The sequence below is a fragment of the Fukomys damarensis genome, unplaced genomic scaffold (genome assembly GCF_012274545.1).
Source record: "Fukomys damarensis isolate Sample0158 unplaced genomic scaffold, DMR_v1.0_HiC HiC_scaffold_20, whole genome shotgun sequence".
In the NCBI taxonomy this organism is placed as follows: Eukaryota; Metazoa; Chordata; class Mammalia; order Rodentia; family Bathyergidae; genus Fukomys; species Fukomys damarensis.
Genome location: NW_022900932.1, coordinates 9187999 through 9210761, shown reverse-complemented (window position 1 = coordinate 9210761; position 22763 = coordinate 9187999). Strand labels below are relative to the sequence as shown.

Below are 22763 nucleotides of genomic sequence, written 5' to 3'. Positions count from 1 at the left end.
CGTGCGCCTGCTGTCCCGGCGTGGCTGCCGCCTCTGCGACCGCGATTTCGGCCGCATCTGCCGGGCCCTAGCCGGAGCCACATCCCTGGCGCAGCTCAACCTTAACCTGGGCGTCGTGTCCAGCCCCAGCCGCATCAAACAGCTGGCGGAGGCGCTGCGGACCAACCGCTCCATCCAGTCCCTCTTGTGAGTGCGCCCCTCGCCAGGGGGTCCCGGCACTGCGCCCCTCTGCGCGCTCCCCTCCCACCTCCTGCCCCTCGCACCTTCCAATTCCCTTCCCGTCTTCCATCCCGCTGACCTTGCACCCCTGCCCGTGTTTCCACCACACCCTCCAAGGTTCGCCTGGTTTCTGGGCTTCTTGCAGCCCCACGAAGTGGTAGCCACCTCTGCCTGGCAGGACATATCCTGCCTCCCCCATCTTATCAACCTCCTTTACTTTGCCTGGGCGGTGCCCTCTTCCCAAAAAGCAACCCCGCCCCCACTCCGGTACTAGAGTCCTGTGCCTACGATTGTGCCCACTGGAAAATTCCAGGGCACCAACAGCACGCCCCTTCTCTGCTGCCTTGTGCAATACCCTGGATCCCAGTCCTTGCCCCAGAAAGAAAAACATTCCTCTTCTTGGTGTTCCTGAGAGTCCAGAATGTTCACCTCTCCTCCTCCTGGGCCTCCCAGGGAAGGTGGCCCTTTTCCACTGAAAGCTGGGGACTGAGTAAATGCCCTCCTGCCTCCCCCCAGCCTGCACGGGAGCCCACTGACAGATGCTGGGCTGGCCCTGCTGAACCCGGCCCTGGCTCTCCACCCTGCCCTCGTGGCTCTGGACCTGGGGGACTGCATGCTGGGTGATGAAGCCATCAACCTCATCTGTGGCCTCCTCCCTCCGGACGGGGCCAAGTCTGGTGAGCAAGGTGTGGGTTGGGGCAACCTGGATGGAAGCTAAGAGCAGGATCCCTCCTGGGCAGGGGTAAGGACATTGCAGGAAAGTGGGGACTGGGGATGGAGTGAGCTAGAGATTCAGAGTCCTCAGTGGCTCAGGCTCTGTGGGTGGGTTGGGGTAGCTTCCAGTCATTGAGGACACCCCAGATGACCAAGACATGGGGAAGGGCTGGAAGAGACTCTGACCCTCCCTACTCTGGCTTCTTACTGTGCTGCTGCCCAGGCCTGAAGGAGCTGACACTGAGCGCCAACCCTGGCATCACCCCCAAGGGCTGGAGCCGCCTGGCCATCGCTGTGGCCCACAGTTCCCAGGTCCGAGTCCTCAATCTGGACTACAACCCCCTGGGTGAGGCTCATGCCCTGCCCACCTGCCCAAGAACCTGGAACATCACTGCCATGGGAACCCCACACTGGGAAGCGGAGAGGAGGGAGGGCCCAGGTAGGGTCAGGAAGGGAGCTGTATGGACTTCTAGGTGACCATCAGGCAGGTCAGAGCACTAGCTAGCACCCCAGTTCCGGTCCCCTCACCACCCACCAACAGCCAGGGTCTCCTGAGGAGCCAGAGGTGGAGCCAAGGGTGGTTAGGGTGATGGGGAGGCTGAGGGAGATGGGGCTAACAGAGCATGAATGCAGGTCAGTGTGTGCATGTGCTGTCTCCCCAGGTGACCACGTGGCAGGGATGCTGGCTGTGGCTGTGGCCTCCAGCCGTACCCTAGAGGTCCTAGACTTGGAGGGCACCGGGCTCACCAACCAGTCAGCTCAGGTGAGAGGGTGTAATATTTGGGACAAGCAGGGGATGGGATGGACACACCTGAGGAAGAGCATGTGGGGTCTAAGGACCTGCCACAATCACATGGGTTCATCTTTTCCACCATTCCACCCCAGACCCTGCTGGACATGGTGGAAAATTACCCAACAGCCTTGCGGAGCCTGGTGTTGGCTGAGAACAGCATCAGCCCTGAGCTGCAGCAACAGATCTGTGACCTTCTCTCTGAGGGCGAGGAGGAGGAAGAGGTAGCCGGAGGGACTGGCAACACCCAGGAATGGGAACGAGAGAGGGAGCCTGCTGCCCACCTGAGGGGCAGCAGCTCCTGGATGTGCCCCGGTGGTAAGAACCAGAAGATTGGTCAGAGCCAAGTCTGGAGGATCTGGGAAAGGGAAGGTGGGTGGGGAATGGGGCGCCTCTCACCTTTGTGTCCCCACTGCGGCAAACACCCATGTGCAAACTCACATGCTGCCTTTCCACAGATGCCAGCTCACAGATGGTGCTAATGACATCAGGACTAGGGGACAGTCTGCTGGCTGAGACCGAGATGTGACTCTCCACTTGGGTTTCTCCACTTTGTGTCATTGTCTTTCTCTGCCCCCTAGTGCCTTCCCTGGATGGCAGGGACAGGCCCTGTGGCTTGCTGGGGCATGGGGGTGAGGGTGGCCCCGGGGCTCTGGCAGCCCCTGGCAGTGTGGGAAGCTCTGGAAGCCGTGGATGCCAACCACGTTGGAGGCACTGGAGCCCAGGGAAATGCCTCTGGACTCATTGGCAGCTCTGGCTGCAACCCCGCTGGCTCGGAAGAGATTTTATAAAATCTACAACTTGGTGTGAGGCTGTGGTCACTCACTAGGGGTGGCTGGGGGAAGAACTGGAACTGCACCTAACCACCACTAGGGGGCAGGGTCACCCCACAGCCTGAGCTCGTGTGTCTCCAGCAGGCCTGGACCAGGTCTAGGACCTGGGACTCCAGGGTGACACCTCACACAAACTCATGACAGTGAGGACCCTACTTCCAGCGCTGGGCTGAGGGAAGACCTTGTCCTGCTGGTTACTTGAAAGACCCTCTCCGTGTCCAGGGAAGCTCCAGGCAAGGTGGAAGGGGGTGGGTCACTGGCAAAAACTAAGGAAACACTAGGACCAGGACTATGCAAAAATGGGAAGAATTATGGGAGAAGGAAGGCCATTAAGCCAAGTGAAGTCATACCAGTAAAATAGTTTTATTTTAAAATATGTCATCAATGTGAAAATTTCCCAAAGCTGGGAGTAACAGTCTAGAGCCAAGGTTGGGAACCCTAACCCAGAGCCCAGCCTGAGGCCCCTGAAGCCCACACTCCTGTATCGAGAGGGGAGGAGCAGCGAGGGGAGCCCTGAGTCTCAGCTGTGCATCCTAGGGTGGTTGGGCCAGGTACCTGGAAGGCAGCAGCTTGTGCAGAGGAAAACAGAAACCAGAGGTTAACCCCAGCGACAGCCCAAACCAAGCCTGGGAACACAAAGGGAGGATAGGATGAACACTGATGAGCCCCTTGGTGCCCCAGAACAATCCAACCTGGGCTGGGAAGGGCCTGAGAGCCACCTGCAGTTACTCTGGAGAAAAAATACTCCAAGACAAGGACAAAGTCATGAAGGAAGCAGGCTGGTGCCAGTGTCGATGCAGCTGAAAGGCCTGGCATAGCCTGACGCTCATATGGAGCCAAACTGTGCAAATCAGAAGAGACCAGGGCCGGGCTCTGCAGGATGCCTGCTCCAGGCCAGGGCCCGGCTATCCTCAAGGGAGGGTGGCCTAACTGAGCAAGGTGCCCTGCTCCTGGGCCTGGGTTAGGCTGTCCTTGCGATGAAGGTGGTGTACCCCCATCCTCTTGGGGCTGCGCTGGGGGCGGCTGGAGCCAGGGAGTGGCCAGGCCCTGCTCTCAGTATGCAAAGCACCAGGCCCCTGCTCTGTCTCCTTGTCCCCAGCCAGCAGACTCTGACACTCTTCCTCAGGGCTGACGGGCAGGTTGAGAACTTCCTCTTCCTCCTCCTTGGGGGAACCAGGGTTAATTTCCATTGGCTGCAGGACGCCACTCTCATCAGGTGGGGCAGAAGGTGTCAGAATCACCTCATCTTGATCAACAGGGCTAAGCGCAAAGTGACGCTGCAGCTCAGGGAGGGCATCTCGGCCAAAGGCCGTGCGCTGGACCACAGCGGTGGGCGGTGGAGTGCGGTCCACAAATGCCCGCTGCCAGCTGGCCAACAAGTCTTCTTCAGAGCTAGTGGTGCTGGCCAGGTTGCTGGGTGCGGGAGCTGTCGGGCCAGGTTGGTGGTGTGGGGAAGCCTGGGCAGAGGCAGGGCTGCCGGGCTCAGGGCTGGGGTGGGCCCATTCACTGCTCTCCTCTACCAGGCTCAGAGAAATGGCCTGGCGTGTGGCGTAGGTGCAATTGGGCAGCGGGCTGTTTCGAGGGATGCGGACCTTATCCTCAGAGAACTCTATCACCTTGCGGCCAGGGTACAGTGGGTGTGGCAGGGATGGGGTAGGGTAGGGACTCAACTTCTCAAAGGCTGGCAGGGACTGCTCCTCTTCAGGGGAGCCCCCTCCAGTACCCAGAGAGTGGCACTCGCCATTGGGCTGGGGAAGAGGACTGCCAGGGCCTGGGGGACTGGCCGTGTCCCCTGGGCCACAGCCACTCATGTCCACATGCACAAAGACATCCTCAGCCAAGGGCTGCCCAGCACTGCCTGATTGGGCAGAATTAAGCAGCAGGGACTCTGGCTTCTCCAGCACTCGGGCAATGATGGAGGTGGGCACCACAGCCCCCGGGGCTGGCCTGGGAACAGGACCCAGGCTGCCAGCCTCAGTGCTGCTGTGCAGGTGTTTCCGAACCATGTCCTGCAGCTCACAGGGCAGCTGAAAGAAGGAAGAGTAGCATGAATGGTCTCAGCTGAGGCCAGCTGGACCACGGTGAAATCAATGGGTCCTGGGCACATGTGCTTTCTCCCTGTGACTGCAGGCTCAGCAGCAGAAAATAACTGCAGCTTCTGATGAATACAGCAAGGATTCAAACCCAGACCTGCTGGTGAGGCTGTGTGGTCTGGAGCTTCTTACTCCCCCACCTCAGCATGTCCTCTGCTCCAAACCCTCCGGACTGTGGCCTGTGGCTCTGCGGTCTACAGTCTGCCTCATGCAATAACAGGAGCAACACCAGTGGCCAATAGCTCTGGCCACCCCCCATTCCCACACAGGCTCAAGCTGAGTCCCTATCATAGAAACCCAGCCCCTTGCACAGTGACAGCCTGGTTGTAAGGCAGAATGGAGGTAGGAGGCCTAGGTGGAGGAGAGGCTAAAGGCTAGGGACAGAGCTGGGGTGGACTGGAAGGCCATGCTGGCCAGTGCTGGCAGGGGGCGCTGTACTCACGTCAGCAAATTTGTGGCTGCGGAAGTGGGACTTGTTGCACTTGAGGAGCTGCACTGCCAGGTTGCAGTCCAGCCGGTACCGCTCCTGCACACAGAGCGACCTCAGAGCTGGCCAGCCGCACCCTCCTGGGGCCAGCCCAACCTAACAGGGACAGGGAGGCCATGCAGGGCTGGTGACCTACGTTGAGCTCCTCCAGCCTGTTGATGGTGTTCCTGGCGTCCAGCAGCTTGTTGGTTAGCTCCACGATCTCCCAGTCCAGCGTCTTTCTGTCCATCTCAGCCTTCTGGATCTGAGGCACAGAGGAGTGGTAAATCTAGCCCAGGCAGGCATCCCTTCCCCCACCCCATCCGACCTCCAGCCCAGACACATGAGGCACAAGTGCCAGGGCAGCCAAGGCAACAGAGCGGACAACTGACGGACAGACAGGAGGAGACTGGGCACTGCTCCTGTTCTGCGGGCCAGCCAGGGTGAGGCCCATGACAGAAACAGTCTAGACCTGTCTATGGGGAAAAGAGTTTCAGGGACTCTGGGCTCCTAGCAAGGCTGCAGGGACCCAGGGGCAGAAACTGCATCAAGGGCAGAAGCTGTGAGCAATGTTTGTTTTCAGCGAGCCCAAGAAGAGGCAGGAGGGAGCAACCAGGCACAACTTGGATGCCTAGGGGATGATCTGATTGGAGGCTACAGGCTCCAGTCGCCTCTGATCCTTGGCCCATGGAATGGAGCCAGGGTCCACTGCCCTGGTGGCGAGCAGTCGGTGTTCAGGGTGATGTTGGGGCAGGAGCCATAGCCCTAACTACTCAACAGGCCTTGTGCAGGGGAGGACAGGACAGGGGTCCTCAAGGGGCAGAGGAAGAAAGCCGGGGCCTCGTGGTCCTGGACCCAGGCTGAGGCCAACACAAGGGAGGAAACACAAACTCAGACGCAACTGCAAAAATCCAGCTGTGGCTAAGAGAGGCCTGAGAGGAGAGGGCAGCAGCAACGATGGCAGCATGAGGGGGAGACGAGGAGAGAAGAGAAACAGTATGAGCATCACAACAGTCCCACCTCGCATAGCACACTATGGTTTCCTCCCTACCACGCCCCTCACCCCGCCTCAGGCCCCAGGCCAGAGGGCTCCCCAAAGGAAAGTCCCAGCCCCTGTCCCGAAGCACAGTGCCAGACCAACTGCCCACCCTGGTGGCAGAGTACCAGTGCATGCAGCTTGTCCTCCAGTTCCTGGTTGGTCCGCTGGGAGGCTGTGTAGCTGTTCTGCAGCCTGTGGAGGGACACGAAGATGCCTGGTCCAGACCTGCTCTTCCCGCCCTGCACAGCCCTCCTCTTGCAGGCTCCTGGGCAGAGCCCTCTCCAGCCACAACTTCCATGTTCTAATCAGCACAAGGTCACGTCTGAGGCCTCTTCCAGCTAACCCATGCATGGGGAGATGCTCGTGTGCAGGTCTTGCCCCTCTTCCCACACCTGCGGAACTTGTCCTTAAACTTGTCCAGCTCCTCCCGGCTCTGGCCAAGCTCCATCTCCAGGCAGTCTTGCCCGATTTCCAGCTCCCGCTCAAGGGACTCGGTGCGTCGGGTGGCCGAAGCCAGGCGCCGGCGAAGCTCTTCATTCTCCTGCTGCAAAAGCCTGTGAATGGGGGTGCAGAAAGGGCATCAGAGAGAAGGGCAGGCAACAGACAGGAGGATTCTTGGGATGTTGGCCTGGGTCTAGGGCAGCACATGCCACAAGCCCAGGAGCACAGACTGGGTTGAAGAATGGGAAAGGTATAGGGAACAGCAGAGGACAGTACTCTCTGCCCCTACCCCCTGCAGAACAACAGGACAGGACTGGGAAGGGGGGCACAGCTCCCAGCCTATCTCTGGTTACTGCCAGAGCCAGCCAGCCACCAAGCCCCTGGCTCCAGTTTCCCCCTGCACAATCAGCTTCTCCATTATTAATCCCTTGGAAATCCAGTCCAGACCTACCCTCCTCTTCCGGGGCCTCATGGGGCTGTCATAGGGAGGCAGCTGGCACAGGAGCTCCTTGGCAAGAGCAGGCCCCTCCCAGCCACCCACTTCCTCATTCCAGGGCCTCATGGGGCCCACAGAACAATAAAACCCCACTTCACCCACAAAAAGTATCTACAATAAATATCAAGCTGCCTTCCAGAATCCCTGAGAAACCCCATCCCAACTCTGACTTCTGCTTAAACCAGGGAAAAGCCTGACTGTACAATAGCCTTGCTGGGAGCTAAGCGGACACAGTCTGGACAACACAGCATCTCCGGCAGCCATACTTACCTCATCCTCTCTGCATCCGTCAGAAGCTCCTAGACAGAAGAGAACAGAAGACTGAGGTTCAGCTCCAGATCCTGGCCTGCTGGGCCCTTCTGAAGCTCTGCAGACAAAGGCTGCAGGGCCATCTAGAGATGGATGCCACCCAGTAATCATCCTCTCCCGTGCCAACCTTCATCCTCACTCCTACATCCACTTTCAAGTGGGTCCTGGTACCATGCCACCTCCTTCAAAGACAGCCTCTTAGCTGTCCATTGGGCTCCTGAGCTCAGCCACCACTCAGCACAGCAGGGACCTCCAGGGAAGTGAAGACAGGCCAGGCCATAGAATCCCAAGCTCTGGCAGAGCCCTTCCAGGGCCTTGGAGGCTCAGTGAATGGGCAAATCCTGACAGTAGAGCATCTTGTGGGGCTTTTAACTCCAGCCCGCCCTCCCCCAGTCCCCATGGTGGTCATAGCCCAAGAGCCGGAGCTCAGCCAGCCAGACAGCGAAGGAAACATCAAGGACCTGTTCAAACAGACCTGCTGCTTCAGAGCTGCAGCTGTGGGCAGGAAAGAAGGTGGCCCAGAGGATGGACTCATGCGTCCTTGACAACTGGATCTGACCCTGTCTACCACATGTTGGTTACACAACCTCACTGAGCCTGGGGTCCTTCATCTAGAAAACCAGGACAATGCTCACTACATAGGAATTAGCATAAGGCTGTTTGTTTTTTGTTTTTTGTTTTTTTTCTTTGCCATTTTGGAAGTTGAACCAGGGCTTTCACACTAAGCTACATCCCCAGCCCTTTTTGTTGTTTTTTTGTCTTGTTTTGAGACAGGGTCTGGGTAAGCTGCCCAGGCCAGGCTTGAACTTGTGATCTTCCTGCCTCAGCCTCCCAGAGTGCTAGGATTACAAGCCTAAACCACCAGATCCAGCAATAGCTGGCATTTTTATCTGAGGTTCTCTGCCCTAAATCTATCCCATGGGCTATGACATGCTGATGCTCATCTGGTGACTGCCTTCCTGGTCCTTTAAATATTCCATGCATGGCAACAGAACTGCCAGGAACCCAGCGAGGGAGGAGACCCCAAGGGAGTGAGCTGTGACTGTAGGCCTCCTAGGAGCACAGCCTGGTCCCAGCAGGAAATGCATACATAGCATGCACAAGCCAAACAGCACAGCTGAGGAAGCGTGCACTTCCTGCAGACGAGGCAGAGCAGCTGCGCTGATGGGAAGCAGCTGGAGCACTGCATCCTTCGCAGCCCCAAAGGGGCCACCACTTGCCTACAGGGACCCAAGCCCAGCCTCCAGCAGACTGGTCTATCCTGCAGGGGCAGCAATGCAGCCTAGGGTCATTACCATGCAGCTGACATGCAGCCCCCCAGACCCTTGCACCCCCACACTAGCACGGCTGCTGCTAGGGCCTCAGTGCCACAGCACCCCTGCCCCTGCGCCTGCAGTGCCACAGCTCAGCCCCACTCAGGAGACCTGCAGCTCAAGTATGGGAAGACAGCCAGACACCTGCCACAGGGCCTGCCTTTGCCACCAGTCCCACTGACCTCCTGCTCGAGCCGGGACCCAGGACCCTCCAAGCGCAACTCCCGGTGCTCTGGCGGGGCCTTGCGGTAGGGCTTCTTGGCAGGGGCTATGCTGGTCATTCTGGGAGGTGCAGGGGTCCTCTGCCTGCTGAGGGAAGCGAAGGAAGAAGAGGCTCACAGAAGGGCAGAGGCCTCTGGATTGACACAGATGACATGTATGACTGATGGCCACACATGTAGGATGCAGGAGCCACCATGCAGGCAGCCAGGCCTAGGCCACTCCTGGGGTCATAGTGGGGTGGGGTGGAATGGACTTCAAGGTTAGTCCTCTGGGTAGGGGCAGTGTGGACAGCAGTGCATGGCCCCATTGAGGAACAGGCAGGTGGGACAGGAAGGGCCCCAGGACCAGTGAACTCTGCTCTGAGAGTGGAACAGAAGCCCAAAAGCAGCACTGCACCCTTCACTGGGGACAGAAAGGGAAAATTGCTCCTTGTGCAGCTGCTTCCTCCACACCAAACTGGGCGAGAGCAAGCCACCCTGCAGGGCTGCTGTGAAGATGTCACAAGGTGCCAAGAGCAGTGTGGGGCACTGGAGAAATGCTCAGTAAGCATTTGCTTTGAGAAAAGGTAACGGTTTGAGGATTTTCTCCCAACCCAGCTACTCAGTAGGATCTCCCAGCTCGAGAGCACTCTCTGGCCTCCGCCAAGATGGACACCTGCCTGCCCCCTCGCCTGCCAGCCATCCAGGAGAGAGCACGTGGGGCACAGGCTGAGCGGGGACATACCGTCTGGGCGCCAGCAGCTCGTTCTGTTCCACCCTGTGGGAGTCAGCCCTAGGCTCTCCGCATCTCACGGCCCCTCTACTTCCTCCAGCCAGGGACTCCTGAAACCAGAGAAGGAAAGAAAGTAGAAACCAGGTGCCAGCCGCCTGTCTGTCAGCACCACGGGCCTGCCTGCCAGGCTGCAACTTGAACAGGTCCCCAGGGAGGGCCAGGCAGGGAAGTCAGGAGACAACTGAGGCACCGCTTCCTGTCTCTCTGCATTGGAGTTGCTTGTGTCTGTGCATAAGCAACATTTCAGTTCACCGCAGGACCAGCTCTGTCCTGTCCCCATCCCTCCTGTATCTGTCCTACTCATCTGCCAGGCCTCTGAAGAGTCTGGAAACAACTCAGAGCTCCAGAGAATGTGGATCTCAAACAGGAAAGGCCTTGGGGAGACGCAAGAAAATGGGCAGAGAAGCTGGAAGGTAGCTCGTGGCAGCCTTTCCACAGGAGCACAAAGGCCACATCTGCATGATGGCAGCCAACGGACTTGGTAATAAGAAAAAGCGAGTCCAAGAGAGAAGACCGAAGGACAGCACTTCACAGACAAAGTTCTCACCAGGCAATTCCGCCTGGCTGTTCTCTAGGGACACCTGGCAAATGCCTGGAGAGAGTCTGAACTGGCATCTAATGGTGGAGGCCGGAGATGCCACCAGCCAACCATTAACACACAGGACAGCCCCACAACACAGAAGCATCACAGAAAAGGTCAACAGCGTACAGGGAGCAATCCTGGCATGGAAAGCCCAAGTTCAGGGATACTCTGGCACACAGGAGCCAACTCCCTACCTCACTAAGCCTGCCCTGCACCCACGACAATGGACAGTGGCCCCTCCAGTTCTGCCCAAAGCCCTGCAGTGAGCCAGGCTGCAGCAGGGGGGCAGCCACCACCACCTCTGTGATCCCAGTAGGCAGTAACCTCAGGTGGCCTTCTAGGCTTAAAAACAACCTCTTCCTGATGCCATCCATTCACCTGAGCAGACCGGGGCTGAGGAAAGCCTTGCAGGCAAAAGCATGTGTTCCCACTGTCGGGACATGCCCTGGCCGTGACTCCTGTCACATTCCAGCAGGCCTGGGGCAGGAAGCATGCTTCAGGGCAGGCAGGCAGGAGTGGTCTCCTTCCTCTGTCTGATCCCCGGACTGGGGTTTTGGGGGGAGCTGGGGTGTGGCAGCACAGGCACGAGCCGCCAGCCTCCGCCCCTTTGACAGGAGGCAGAACGTGTCCCCACAGGGCACAAACAGCAAGCTGTGTTGGGCTGACTCCCTGCACAGGAATCCAGGCAGGGCTGAAAGGACAGTGCATTCCTGGGGTGTGGGGGAGCAAACAAGTCACTGCCACAGGTCCCCTGGGGTTGTCCCCAGAGGGCCCCAGGGTAAGGGCTCCTTTGGCCTGAGGAAGAGGCCTAGAAAAGTCTTAACAGCCCTGGTCCCTGGGCCAACACCCCACCATGCATGTGGGGGTGTGGCAGGGACAGGGCACTGAGAGGCAGGCAGTGCAGAAAGTGGATACCCAGGTGCAGCTCCAGGGTGCAGTCTCTGTGGTCTCCCTTCTCCACGGAAGATCTGACCCCTTCTTTCCTCCTCTTCCCTCCTACCAATGAGGAAGCTTCTCTCTGCAGCACATCTGTGTGCTCTGTCCTGTCTTTAGTCTCTTCTTTACCTCCCTGTTCCTGCTCCTGCCAGGAGCACCAGGACCTGTGTGAGCTGTGGGTGGACAGGAAGATGGGGCACGCTCAGATCTGCCGCTCTCCTGTATTGAGAGCCACCTCACAGCAGGCCCCACGCATCCTCCAGCTCCCTCGGCCTCACTCTGACCCGAAGTCCCCACCTCCCAGCCAGGGCTCCCAAGAGCACTTAATTATTCCCAGGAGAGTCTGGGAGGGTCAGGGTTAGTGGGGAGACAGGGCAGGTGGGACTGGCACTAAGATGGGTAGGAGCTGCAGATGGGGGCTTTGTGTGGGAGGTCCGTCTCCAAAAGTGTCAGAGGCATAAAAAGGGACACACCCAAAGCCTGAGGGAGATCTGAGCCACTCCCTGCCCCATACCTGTAAATACCAGGGTGCAAGGCACCCAGGCCCTGGCTCCCCAGCTCAATTTCCAACATCTGCTAAGTGCTCTGAATCAGCTCACCTCATAGGGGTGGGGGGCGCACCAGGTGTGACAGCACTTACAAAAGAGGGTGACACAGGACTGGAGCACAGGGAGCAACAGAGGCCCAACTGGGAGAAGCAGTGAGCTGGATGGCACAGGAACCATCCGCCAGGAAGTCAACTACCAGGTGTGACCCCTGAAGGCTTCCCAAGGTGGCTTGGAGGACTACAGCCCAAGAAGGGAGCCTGATCCTATATGGAGGGGAGGGTCCCAGGGAAGCAGCGGAACAACCAATAATGGGCCATAGGTCATGAGAAGCAAGCTCGGGCCGACAGCCTGGGGGCCCATGAGCTAGGGATTTAAGAGTGTGCAGGAGGGCACCACGGAAATGGCAAGGCACAGGGAAGACCCCTGCTGTCCTCCCCACACAGCCTGAGCCTCAGGACCTGGGGTGGAGGACTCAGGATGTAAGGCTGTGTACTGAAACAAGGACAGCCATGCCTTGGGAGAAGGGCGAGGCCAAAGGGAGCCCTAGCTGACCCAGCCTGGCCTGTGGCTCTTTGGACTAGACCTGCTGACACCATCCAGGGAGCCACCCAGGGCAGCAGCTGTCCTCCTCGCCACCAGAAGACAAAGTGAGGGGAAAGGGACACTACAGGCCCTTACCTGGCCTGAGCCCGCCTCCTTCCTTGCTGCATAGTATTCATTCCTCCTTAACTCAGAATGGATCCCAGGAGAGGCTACCTCTAGCTGCCCGGGCGGGGGCGATGGCTCCCTAATTGCCATGTTGAAATCTGCCAGTCATGCAGGCCGCCTGTTGCCACCTGCCCCACATTAAATACCTTCTCCCTGATTACAGCCCATGGGACACGATTAGCTGCCTTCCAGAACAAAGTCTACTTTCATTAAGACTGGGACTCAGCACGCACCGAAGAGCTGAGCAGTGTGTAGGCAGAGACAGACGGTGAGACCCACACCATTAGCTGGTTGAGCAGCGTCCTTTACACAAAGGACAAAAGTGCCAGGTACCACTCTGACCAGGAGCTAAGACTCCTACCTGGCCCCTCCAGGTATATGCCTGTAACCTCCAGGGTCAGAGATGGCTGCCATGGGAGCCAGAGGACAGGAGAGGAGCCTCTTCAGAAGAATCCGACTCTCTCCAAACCACTACCTACACCTGCAGGAGGAAACAGCAAAGAAGTCCCAGGACCAGAAGCCCAGCTGGCCTGCACTCCCTTCTGCTGTCCCCTGAGCGTCTGCCCAAGGCCCAGGAGAGGAAGGGAGGGCTGAGCACCTCACATTCCTCCTGTGAGGGCTCAGAAGCCAGCTGCCTCCCAGCACTGTCCATGACAGGGAGACAAGACTGAGTTCATGAAAGTCTCCTCCGGCCACACTCTACCCATCAACACTCCCTTTAGGAAATCATGCCAACCAGGTGTGATGGTACACATCTGGGATCCCAGCACTCTGAAGATGGGAGGCAGGAAGATTTCACGTTCAAGCACAACCTGGGCAACTTAGTAAGTCCCTGTCTCAAAATTTCAAGAAAGGGATCAGAATGGCATTCAGTGCAAAGGTCCTGGGTTCAATCCCCAGTACAATAGAGAGAGGAAAAGAAAAAGAAAAGAAATTATGCCCCATCAGTTTATCTGGGTTCAGATTATTTCCAAGCCTGCTGATAAGGCTTTCTGCTTATAGCTGTCAATAAATCAAGCAAGTGAGGGACCTTGAGGAGTCAATGAACCCAATCATCTGACTCACATATCAAGAACTCACATATCAGCACAGAAATCATTAAAGCTCAAGGAAAGTCCAATGGAAGTTAAAAATCACTTCTGCTTATAAAATGAAAGGGAAAACCCACCCTACTTCAGAACACACCAGCTATACAAGATGCTGCCCAACTGGGAACCCAGGATATAATTAAAACAAATACCAGCCCTTCTGCCAAACCCTCATCAGCCACTAGAACACAACTAGACTGGTCACAAAGACTGCAGCATGGTCCTGAGTATAATGGCTGGACTCAGTCTTTGTGACCTGAGGAAAATGGGGACTTTGGGGTAGGCTACACTGTGGGAGTGGCTACTCCTCACATTTCTGAAATCCAGGCTCTGCCTCCCACTAAAGCTAAGGGCCAGCCCTGTGACCAGGTGAACCCACAGTGGCGTAGAGACTGCCCATGAAGACTGCCATCCCCTACACACACCATACTTGCACAGCCCTCTCTACCCTGACTGTGAAAGACAGAAGCCTCTCCTACCAGAGCTGGGCCCAGCCTCCCTCACTCCCCCAAATGCTCCTCCTGCCTGCCACCAGCCCCGTTTCTGGCACACAGCTGCTCCCAAGATGCATGAGCAAAGCCCTCAGCAATCCTGGGCGCGTGGCAGGTAGGCAGCCAATAGCTCTTGGGTGGAGCCTGGGCAGAGGTTCTGCTCTGGGTGGATGACTAGGCTGGAAGATGCCAGTCTGTGCCCAGACCAGCCCTGCTGCCCCTCCAACAACTATCCCTGCCACCCCCTCCAGGCAAGTACAACCTCACCTTCTTGGGACATGCAGCCTGCAGCCCTGGCCTGGCCCTCTGCCCACTGGTAACCTAAACAGAAGACTGATAGGGTTTTGAAAGCCAGAGGGTGGAACCATCCTGCCCCAGAGCAATCCTGAGGATGCAGAATGGGTGCTGGTGACCGAGAGCTCACCTGGCTCCCTCCTGAGCAAACACTCCAGTCCACCCACCTGGCTTCAAATCCAGGCAAATATGAAGCAGAACAAAGGGGCAAAAGGGGCTGAAGAGACTGAAGATGTCCGCACATTAGCCCCTCCCCCAATAAAGCAAAGGCCAAAGCCCCCATGTCCATGGCCAGCATCTGGCATCTGACTCTGTGCCCAGGCCTCCACTCTAGGCTCTTGCTTTCCTGGTCAGAGGGGGAAAAAAAAAATCCAGCCTGCTCCCTCCCTCCCCAGGGTCCAGAATGGCCCCTCTCACTTTCACATCTACCTGCCATGAGCCACCAGTCAGGCCCCTGACTTCTCCCTCCCCACCCATGGGGACAGAAGCCACTGGGAGGGTCGGTGGGTCTCAAAGTCCCCTGGCCCAGCACTGCTGCTGTAGGGACATGGAATCTGTCCACAAAATCGACCTGCCCCAGTAAGGGACACCAAGCAACCATCTCCTGCTCCCTCTGAGCTGTGGCCTAGAGGAAAGGCCTTGGTGCAGCATTTCTGAACTGCTCACCAGGCACTCACCAGGCTCCACGGAGGCCCCAACCTTTCTGGGCCAGTTCAAGCCAGGTCCAGGCCTTCACTGGCTGAGGTACCTTTCCAGTTCCTCTCAGCCAAAGTCCACCTGAGGCTCTAGACGTGGAAGGGTAGGAGCCCAACTCCTCCCACTCCACTTCACAGCCACAGTTGCCAAGCAGAGTGACATCTCAGACAGACACGTTGTGCTGGGCTCCAGCTCTCCATTTAAGAGATTCTCTCTTCTGCCCAGGGATGTCCCCAGAGCCCAGCCAAGGTTTGCCTCAGTCCCTACCTGAGAAGAACCTGGCAGCTGATCCTAACCTCTCTCCTAGGTGAACAGTGCAGTGGGGACAGCGTCCCACCTTCCCCTCCTGACAAAAGGGAAGTGAAATCCTTCCCAGCCCTGCTCATCTGTTCCTGAGGCAGGAGAGGCAGCAACAGCTCAGGAACCCGTAGCCAAGGGATGGTCTCACTCCACATAAAAAGGCACAGGCAGAACAAAAACCAACCCACTCTGTTTTTCAGGAAAGGTGACATGAGGGTGGGTGGGAAGGTGTGGAAGGCACAAAAGCAGGTGCCAGGTTACAGGACACCACCCTCCGCTGGCTACCAGTGGGGTACATCCCCAGCCTAGCGGGGGCTCTGCGAACATGGGAAGGAACCTGGTAGTAAGGACAAGGGAGTACAACATCAGTGAGGGGAGGAGGAAGCCATGGGGGGGAGGAAAGGAGGCAACACTCTGGTGGCAGCCAGGGTAGGGCAGCTGGCTGAGGTCAGTCTCCCAGGGCTAGTGTCTCCTCTCTGACAAGCCATCGTGCCTGGTTAGCATGGTTAGTGACAAACTCATGGTAGATACTGCCATGCACACCATATAAACAGCTTGGTTTAGAAGCAGCCTAACTCTGGAGCTGTGGTAACAACAAAGCCAAGGCCAAGCAGCAGACAGCACAGTTCACACAGTGATCTCTGGGGGTCCAGGGACATTGCCTCAGGATCCCACCACACCCAAGGGGCTCCTCCCACCCAGAACATCTGCTGCTGAAGTACTGCCTTCACTGGCCAGGCAACAAGGCTCTCAAGTAGCCAGGCAAAGGGGGGCAGCTACTATAGGAAGGGCATGGCTCCCCATCTCCCTGTCGCCAGATGCCACTGCCAGGCTGCGCCAGGGCCCTGCATGCTGGGCTGTAAGAACAAAGCACAGCTTTAGCTGCCACCCATCCTATGCCTATGCCAGCACCGCACGGCCCACTGCTTCCTACAGTCTCTGAGGGCATGGGTTAGGGGAGAAGCAGCTGGGGGACAGAGGCTGTGACAGGAGCTGCCTCAGAGAGCTCAGCACAATGGGGCAGTGTACCCTGGACAGGGACTCGGCTTGGCAAGAGAGAGGTGGCACACTGCCACTTACAGTTTCTGAAAAGGCTGGGGGATGGTGCTTCCCAGGAAGCAGCACCACAGGAACCTGCAGAATGAGGATGAAGGCCATGGCCAGGCTGCTGAGGATCCAAGAGGGCTGGCTCCACCCTTGGAGAAGGAGCAGCGCCCATGACAGCTATGTGAAAGCAGTAGCGACTCTCTTAGGCCCCCAGAAACACCTTGCGGAAGGGAACCCCGGCACAGACTTCAGGCAAATTTGGTCACATATGTATCCCCCAGGGCAGCAAAGCAGAAAACTACAGCACAGGCACTGAAGACACAAACAAAGAGGTGCTTGCCCTGTTCCAGGCAATCCTGTGGGCTCTATGATGACTCAAAAGTATCCTTTAGGGCTGGGGACTTAGCTCAGTGGTTCCGCTGCCAACCTGACAAGTACAAGGTCCCAAGCTTGATCCTTGGGACCAAAAAAAAAAAAAAAAAAAGTGCCCTTTAGAGCCCTCAGCCACAAGTAAAATCCAAACACCAACTTTCCAAGGTATAGCAGCAAGTATCCTGGCTAATTTGAGGTTTCAGAAATCCAGAACTTTTTTTTTTGGTACTGGGGACCAATTGCAAGGCAGGCAGCAGAACTGCTGAGCTAAATCCCCGGCCCTGAAATCCAGAACCTTTGTAGCCCTAAAATAGTTGAGAAACCTGATCAATATTTTCTATTCCTAGCTGAAGAAGGATGGGAAAGGGAAAGGCACACATGAGATGTAGGTACTGATGCCACATCTCTCTTACACCCATCCCAGTTCCACACATCAATGTCATCTCAGAGCAACACAGTTCCTCAGACACATCCAGGCCACTGCTGTCCATGGTGAGAACTTCAGTGGCCTCTCCTGGCTTCCCAGGAAGACTGCCCCAAAGGAACCCCTGTCCTGGGCCAAGGGGTAGGGGTGCCCAAAGGCTCCATGGGGCCTCCACTTCTGGCTAAGCAGTTAAAGGAACAGTCCAAGTAGAAGAACTACATTCACTGGCATTGAGTGTTATTTTTAAAGATGAACTCTGTTGAGGAATGTCAAGATGTATGCAAAAGTGATGAGAAGGATACATGATAAATAGGGAAAAGTGGGGTTACACAGGAGCAGAGGAAGGCACAAGGACAGATCTCACATTTTGCTTATTTTTCTGTATGGTTGATATTTTTACATGAGATGAAAAATGAGAGTTCCTAGTCACACACCGTCCACCTACACTAAGCTTCACCACTCCAGAAGCACTTTCTCTCCCACGTTTCTGCCAATACTTCCAGTCTAGCAAGGTGAAGAACAAGGGGAATTTCCCATCTTGGGGTTCAGAGAGGAAAGATGATCTGCCCAAGACCACCACAAATGGCTCTGTCCCAGCTCTGCAGTCTCTAAGTCCAGACCAAAGCTTGGGAAGCCACAGGAAGCAAGGCTAATGCTGCCCTCGCCGCAAGACCCTTAGAGCTTCTGAGGCTGAGCCCCACTCTGGACTGAGCAGGACAGTGGAGAGGCCAACACTCAGTCCCCACGGCAACATGGCCCAATCCCATCCCACTGGTGAGCTGGGCGAATCTTCTAGGGGGTAGTGCCAAGTTCCCTACCCAGGTCAAGGTGAGCACAAAGAGAGGACCTCTTCCTTTAGATTTTAGTTTTGTTTTTGGTACCGGGGATCGAACTCAGGTCCTTGTGCTTGCGAGGCAGGCGACGGAACCACTGAGCTAAATCCTCAGCCCCTCCTTTAGATTTTAAATGTCATCTAGCCGAGAGGTGGCATTTCCAGGACAGTAACTAATATGAGGTCCCACTCTTCTCATGGTCAGTCCAGGAGAGACTCAGTCCTTCAGAAGCCTGCACAATCCAATCCCCTGACTCAGCCAAATTCTCATAGGTCTGCTTAACATACAATACAGCGTGAACATCAGCAAAGACAGGAGGGTGAGGGGTTAAGCCCAGGGAGAGCTCCACTCCAACTCTACCTACCAGTTTCATCCTTTTGATTCACTGGGTTTTATTTAATAAAGTCTAATAAAGTCATAGTAGCTGGGTGTGGTGGGTGGTGCACACCAGTAATCCCTGCATTCTGGGAGGCTGAGACAGGAAGATTGAAAGTTCAAGCTCATCTTGGACAACTTAGTGAGACTGTCTCAAAATAAAAGTGGCTACAAATGTACCTCAGTGTGAGGTCCCAGATTAAATCTGACAAAAACAAAACAACAATGAAGTAATTGTGAGCCCCAGCTGTGAGCACAGGGCATACCTAGATGGGACCATCCATACAACCAGAATGGCAAGAAGGTCGAAGTTGGCACAGAAAGACCGTAAGAAAAGCTGCCATGGTTGCTTATCTCCTCTTTTAACCCCTTCCTGCAGGCTTATGGCATGTTTTCAAACATGAAAAGGCTAAAAGCTGAAGCCAAGCCACGGGAAGATCCTTTAACCACATGAGTTCAATGCTGGGAAATAATTAGTAACAACACTGTTAACACTATTACCTTGTGTTTACACAGGGCCTTCCTTCCCACCAGCTCAAAGGTTTACCACAGAGATTCCATCTGCTTTGCTCACTCAGGAAGGACAGGCCACGTCACACAGTAACCAACACTGCTCAGCACTAACTGTAGGACCTAAATGCCTATCTCAGCCCTAGCAGGGAAGAGAGAGGTAACTTTGACTTATACCACAGTGTGGCGAATGGAGAGGCGCCTGGCTGGGCAGGGATCTGAGGGCCATACCCGAAGGTACCCTCCAGAGATACCAGGTACCTTCTTCACCTGACCCCACGCTTGCGGAAGCCCCACTGGGTGTGATTCAATGCAGAGGGCTACTACACTTCTGGGAATCCTTGTTTTTGGTACTGGGGATCAAACTCAGGTTCTGTGCTTGCGAGGCACATGGCAGAACGACTGAGCTAAATCCCCAGTCCCACTACTGGCAATCAATACCCTAAGAACTACCCCCTCAGCTACAACAGAAGCAAAAAGGCAAAGGCTGGATCAGTACTCTCAGCCCCTTCCTGGAAACATCTCAGCAAAGCCTGTTCTGTGCCATAAGACCAGCAGAGTCATAAGAAACCCAGGCCAAGAAGTCTGGCTTCCTCAGTGTCTGTGTGTGTTCCACCAATTTGACTTAGTGCTTTTCAGTCTGTAGACACCAGGGAACATGGTTTCTAACACTCTCTCTGGTCAACTGCTGTAGGCAGCCTGTCTATCCACAGCCTTGAAGATGTAAATGCATCATTTATGCAACCCACTGCACCCACAGGGTCACCACAACTTTGCCAAGCCTGGAGAAAGCCAGCCTCTGATGGCATATTACAAGGGTCATCACAGAGCTGGGCAGAAGAGTCAACAATCTTATCTGTACGGGCTGCTCAATGATGGTGTTCATCCTTGTCATTGCCTCATCTTAAGAATGGAGACTCAACCTTACTCCCACCTCTGAAATGTTCTTGGCTGCATGACAGAAGTAGAAAGACTTATTTATTGCAGCCTGAATAAAACAAAGCCTTTTTTAACCCAGAGTTTTCCAAAATGGGACTCGTTCATTCAATGAGTACTTACCAACTGTGCTTCATACACCAGGCACTACGCCAGGTGCTTCGATCTCATGATCTCCAACACTCAATACTCTTGCAAAAAAAGGTCAGAGCACCCTCATTTTATAGGAGACAAGACCAAGAATCCTGCTAGTAAAGAAGCTTGCCTAAAGTTGCACAGCTGGTGAGCAGAAGAATTAAGATTTAAACCAGGTCTGCCTAGCTCCAAAAGAGTCAATCACACTGTTTCAGCACTGTCAGCAACAACTGTCCCAGCCCAGGATCAGGGAGGGTCCCTCCTCTCCAGCAGGGCAGCCCAGGGAAAGTAACAGACAAAGATACAAAGAACTCACCACACAACACATAAGTGACAAAGTGACAGAACGGAGGCTCACACAAAGTGCTGGGCAGGGGAGGGAAGGAAACCAAGACTCACTGGAGGTGACAGAGGAGCTGGGTCTTAGCAGATAAGCGGTTGTAGAGGCAAAGGTGAGCCTTACAGGACAAGTGAGAAATAAGTGAATGAACAACACAATAGGCTGGGGAAACTGAGGAATTTAGAAGCCATAAAGCACAAGACAGATGGAGTTAGGGGCGGCAGCAAGTCAGGATAGAGGACTGGGCTTGGGCCAGAGTATAAACCCAAGCTAAAGAGGATGGACACTATCTTGAGTAAGACAGAATCCACAGTAGTATATCTAAAGGAAGAATTTTGTTTAGGGTATTTTTTTGCGGGGTGGGTTCTGAGACAGGGTCTCACTGGTTTTGAACTCACTATGTAGCCCAGGCTGGCCTCAAACTCACAGTGATCCTCCTACCTTAGCCTCCCAAATTCCTGGATTACAGGAATGTGCCACCACACACAGTCTAAAGGAAGAGTTTTTATTTTATTTTATTTTTTATTTTTTGGTACTGGGAATTGAACTCAGTACCTGTGCTTGCAAGGCACGTAGTGGCACCACTGAGCTAAATCCCTGGCCCCTAAAGGAAGAGTTTTTAACAGTAAAATAATGTTAACAGTGGTATGGAAGACAGAGAGAATGCCACATTTCATTCACTCTGCCCACAATGTGGCATTATAAAGCACCCACTGACTGAGTACCTGTCATCTTGTCAGTCAGACAAGTAAATAAGACACACGAAACAGCTGAAGTTATAGAAGCAAGCCCAGAAGAAAGGCACTGAAGAACAGTGAGGTCCTAAAGGAAAGGATGAAAACTGAGCCCTGAAAGACAAAAAGGAAGGGAAAGGGATGGGGGCGGGGGAGAGGTCAGAAAATGCAGACAGTAGTGCTAGTGTGTGTGAAGATCCAAAAGCTAGGAAGGATGAGCTAAGTGCAAGGACTTAGTAAAATACTGAATCCAAGCTGGGCATGGTGAATGGAATTTTGAGCCCAAACTAAGCAACTCAGTGATTCAGCAAGACCTTGCCTTGAAATAAATTTTTGAAAGGGCTGGAGATATACCTTAGGACAAAGACCCTGGATTCAATCCCCAACACCACAAAAACAAAATCAACAGGCGGAATCCAGGTCAGAAATAAAGACTGAGTTTACCCAGAAGTCCAAATACAGTAGTGAGAAAGAAATGAAGAGAGTGGATTCAAATATTGAACAAGGGGACTAGTAGAAGTCAACTTACACAACGAAAAGAAACGGTAATGGGGAGAACTAGCTTAAAATCCATCAGCCTTCATCCTACAATTCAGATATTTGCTAAAATAGACCTGAATCCAGAAGATCTGAGGACTTCTTGTACTGAAACAAAACAGTGTACTCTATAAAGATAACATGTTTCAGCATGCCAAGTGTAGCACAATCAAGATAAAGGACATCAGTAACCCCGGGACACAGAGCTTCTAAGTAAACAGAGGAGATCAAGATTGACAGATGCTGTCTACCTCTCAGTATCACACGTCCCACAACAGATAGGAAAGTTCATCACAGGGCTGGCCCAGTGTTTTGGGTCCCAACTCCCTCAAAGCCTGTATAGACACTAGGTGTGTGCCTGCTCTGATGGCAAGGAGAGTCATTTAAGAAGAAAAAGATGGGCCCTGAGGGTGTGTTTAGCAGACAAGACGTGACTCAGAGGAGTCTTAAATACAGAGCAAAGGAAAGCCAGTCAATCAAATCTCATGCACACCTCTGCCCAGACTGCAGGGAGCCTCCTGCCTGGCTACAGGGAAGAGCCTTGAGCCCTGGCAAGGGCCTTCATCAGACACCAGGGGCTTTGGCTGAAGCAAGCATATATCTGCTTCCTACTCTCCTTACACTGAGAGAATGGAGCCCTTTAAAAAGCCACTTACTTTTTTTTTTCCTGGGGTAAGTTGCTATTTGCTATTTTTAAAAGAAAAATTATATCCAGCCTGTCTATAAATGTAACACTGTGTCCTCTTCAACCGCTCATGTCAGTGATGAAAATCAGAAATGTGCCTGATTCTAAATTAATACATAGACCTTTATCCCCAGCTTGCTTAGAGTAGATCCTAATGTCCATCAGCTTGCCCAAGCCAGGGGCAAAGGTTTCCAAAGGGCAGTCACCAAGCAGAAGCAGGGAGAGAGCACTCAGTTTTGGCTGAAGTTGCACATGAGCTCCCTCACTACTGTCTCTTATTATTTCTGAGGCAAGATAGGGTTGTGATAAAGAGCTCATCCCCCCCCACTCCCAATGTTTTAAATAACCAAAAAACTGTTCATTACAATATGAACATGCATCCAACCATCAAGACAAACAAACATCAACCAGGACAGTCAATTAGGCAAGAGATACAAATTACAACTAGGCATACTGAGGCCTTTGGATTGTTTTAGCCCAGGTTC

The 22763-nt window shown here is 54.7% G+C and overlaps 2 protein-coding genes across 9 annotated transcripts in view; one reads left to right on the top strand and one right to left on the bottom strand.

Annotated features, from left to right (window-relative positions):
- Nucleotides 1-6: 6 nt before the first annotated feature.
- On the top strand, nt 7-2528 carry Lrrc73 (leucine rich repeat containing 73). Of its 4 annotated transcripts, XM_010617678.1 has the most exons (6): nt 7-186; nt 736-905; nt 1157-1372; nt 1596-1696; nt 1819-2095; nt 2182-2528. In XM_010617678.1, the coding sequence occupies exons 2-6, from the start codon at nt 833-835 to the stop codon at nt 2250-2252; spliced, it is 738 nt and encodes a 245-aa protein (XP_010615980.1). In that variant the 5' UTR covers nt 7-186; nt 736-832; the 3' UTR covers nt 2253-2528. The 4 variants fall into 4 exon arrangements, with proteins under 4 accessions (XP_010615980.1, XP_010615977.1, XP_010615979.1 ...); XM_010617675.1 differs by lacking the exon at nt 7-186 and having other exon boundaries at nt 748-896; XM_010617677.1 differs by lacking the exon at nt 7-186 and having other exon boundaries at nt 748-905; nt 1157-1279.
- A 381-nt stretch (nt 2529-2909) lies between these two features.
- Nucleotides 2910-22763, bottom strand: part of Tjap1 (tight junction associated protein 1) — a 22672-nt gene continuing 2818 nt past the window's right edge. For 3 of the 5 annotated variants that reach the window (XM_010617669.3, XM_010617671.3, XM_010617670.3), the window contains exons 3-11: nt 9659-9756; nt 8896-9022; nt 7362-7390; nt 6547-6708; nt 6280-6346; nt 6018-6047; nt 5273-5380; nt 5092-5175; nt 2910-4583 (exon numbers count right to left, since the gene is read on the bottom strand). In XM_010617669.3, the coding sequence (XP_010615971.1) occupies nt 3483-4583; nt 5092-5175; nt 5273-5380; nt 6018-6047; nt 6280-6346; nt 6547-6708; nt 7362-7390; nt 8896-8994 (1680 nt within the window). In that variant the 5' untranslated portion in view covers nt 8995-9022; nt 9659-9756 and the 3' untranslated portion in view covers nt 2910-3482. The remainder of the gene's footprint in view (nt 4584-5091; nt 5176-5272; nt 5381-6017; nt 6048-6279; nt 6347-6546; nt 6709-7361; nt 7391-8895; nt 9023-9658; nt 9757-22763) is intronic. The other 2 variants (XM_010617672.3, XM_010617673.3) reach the window with 2 other exon arrangements.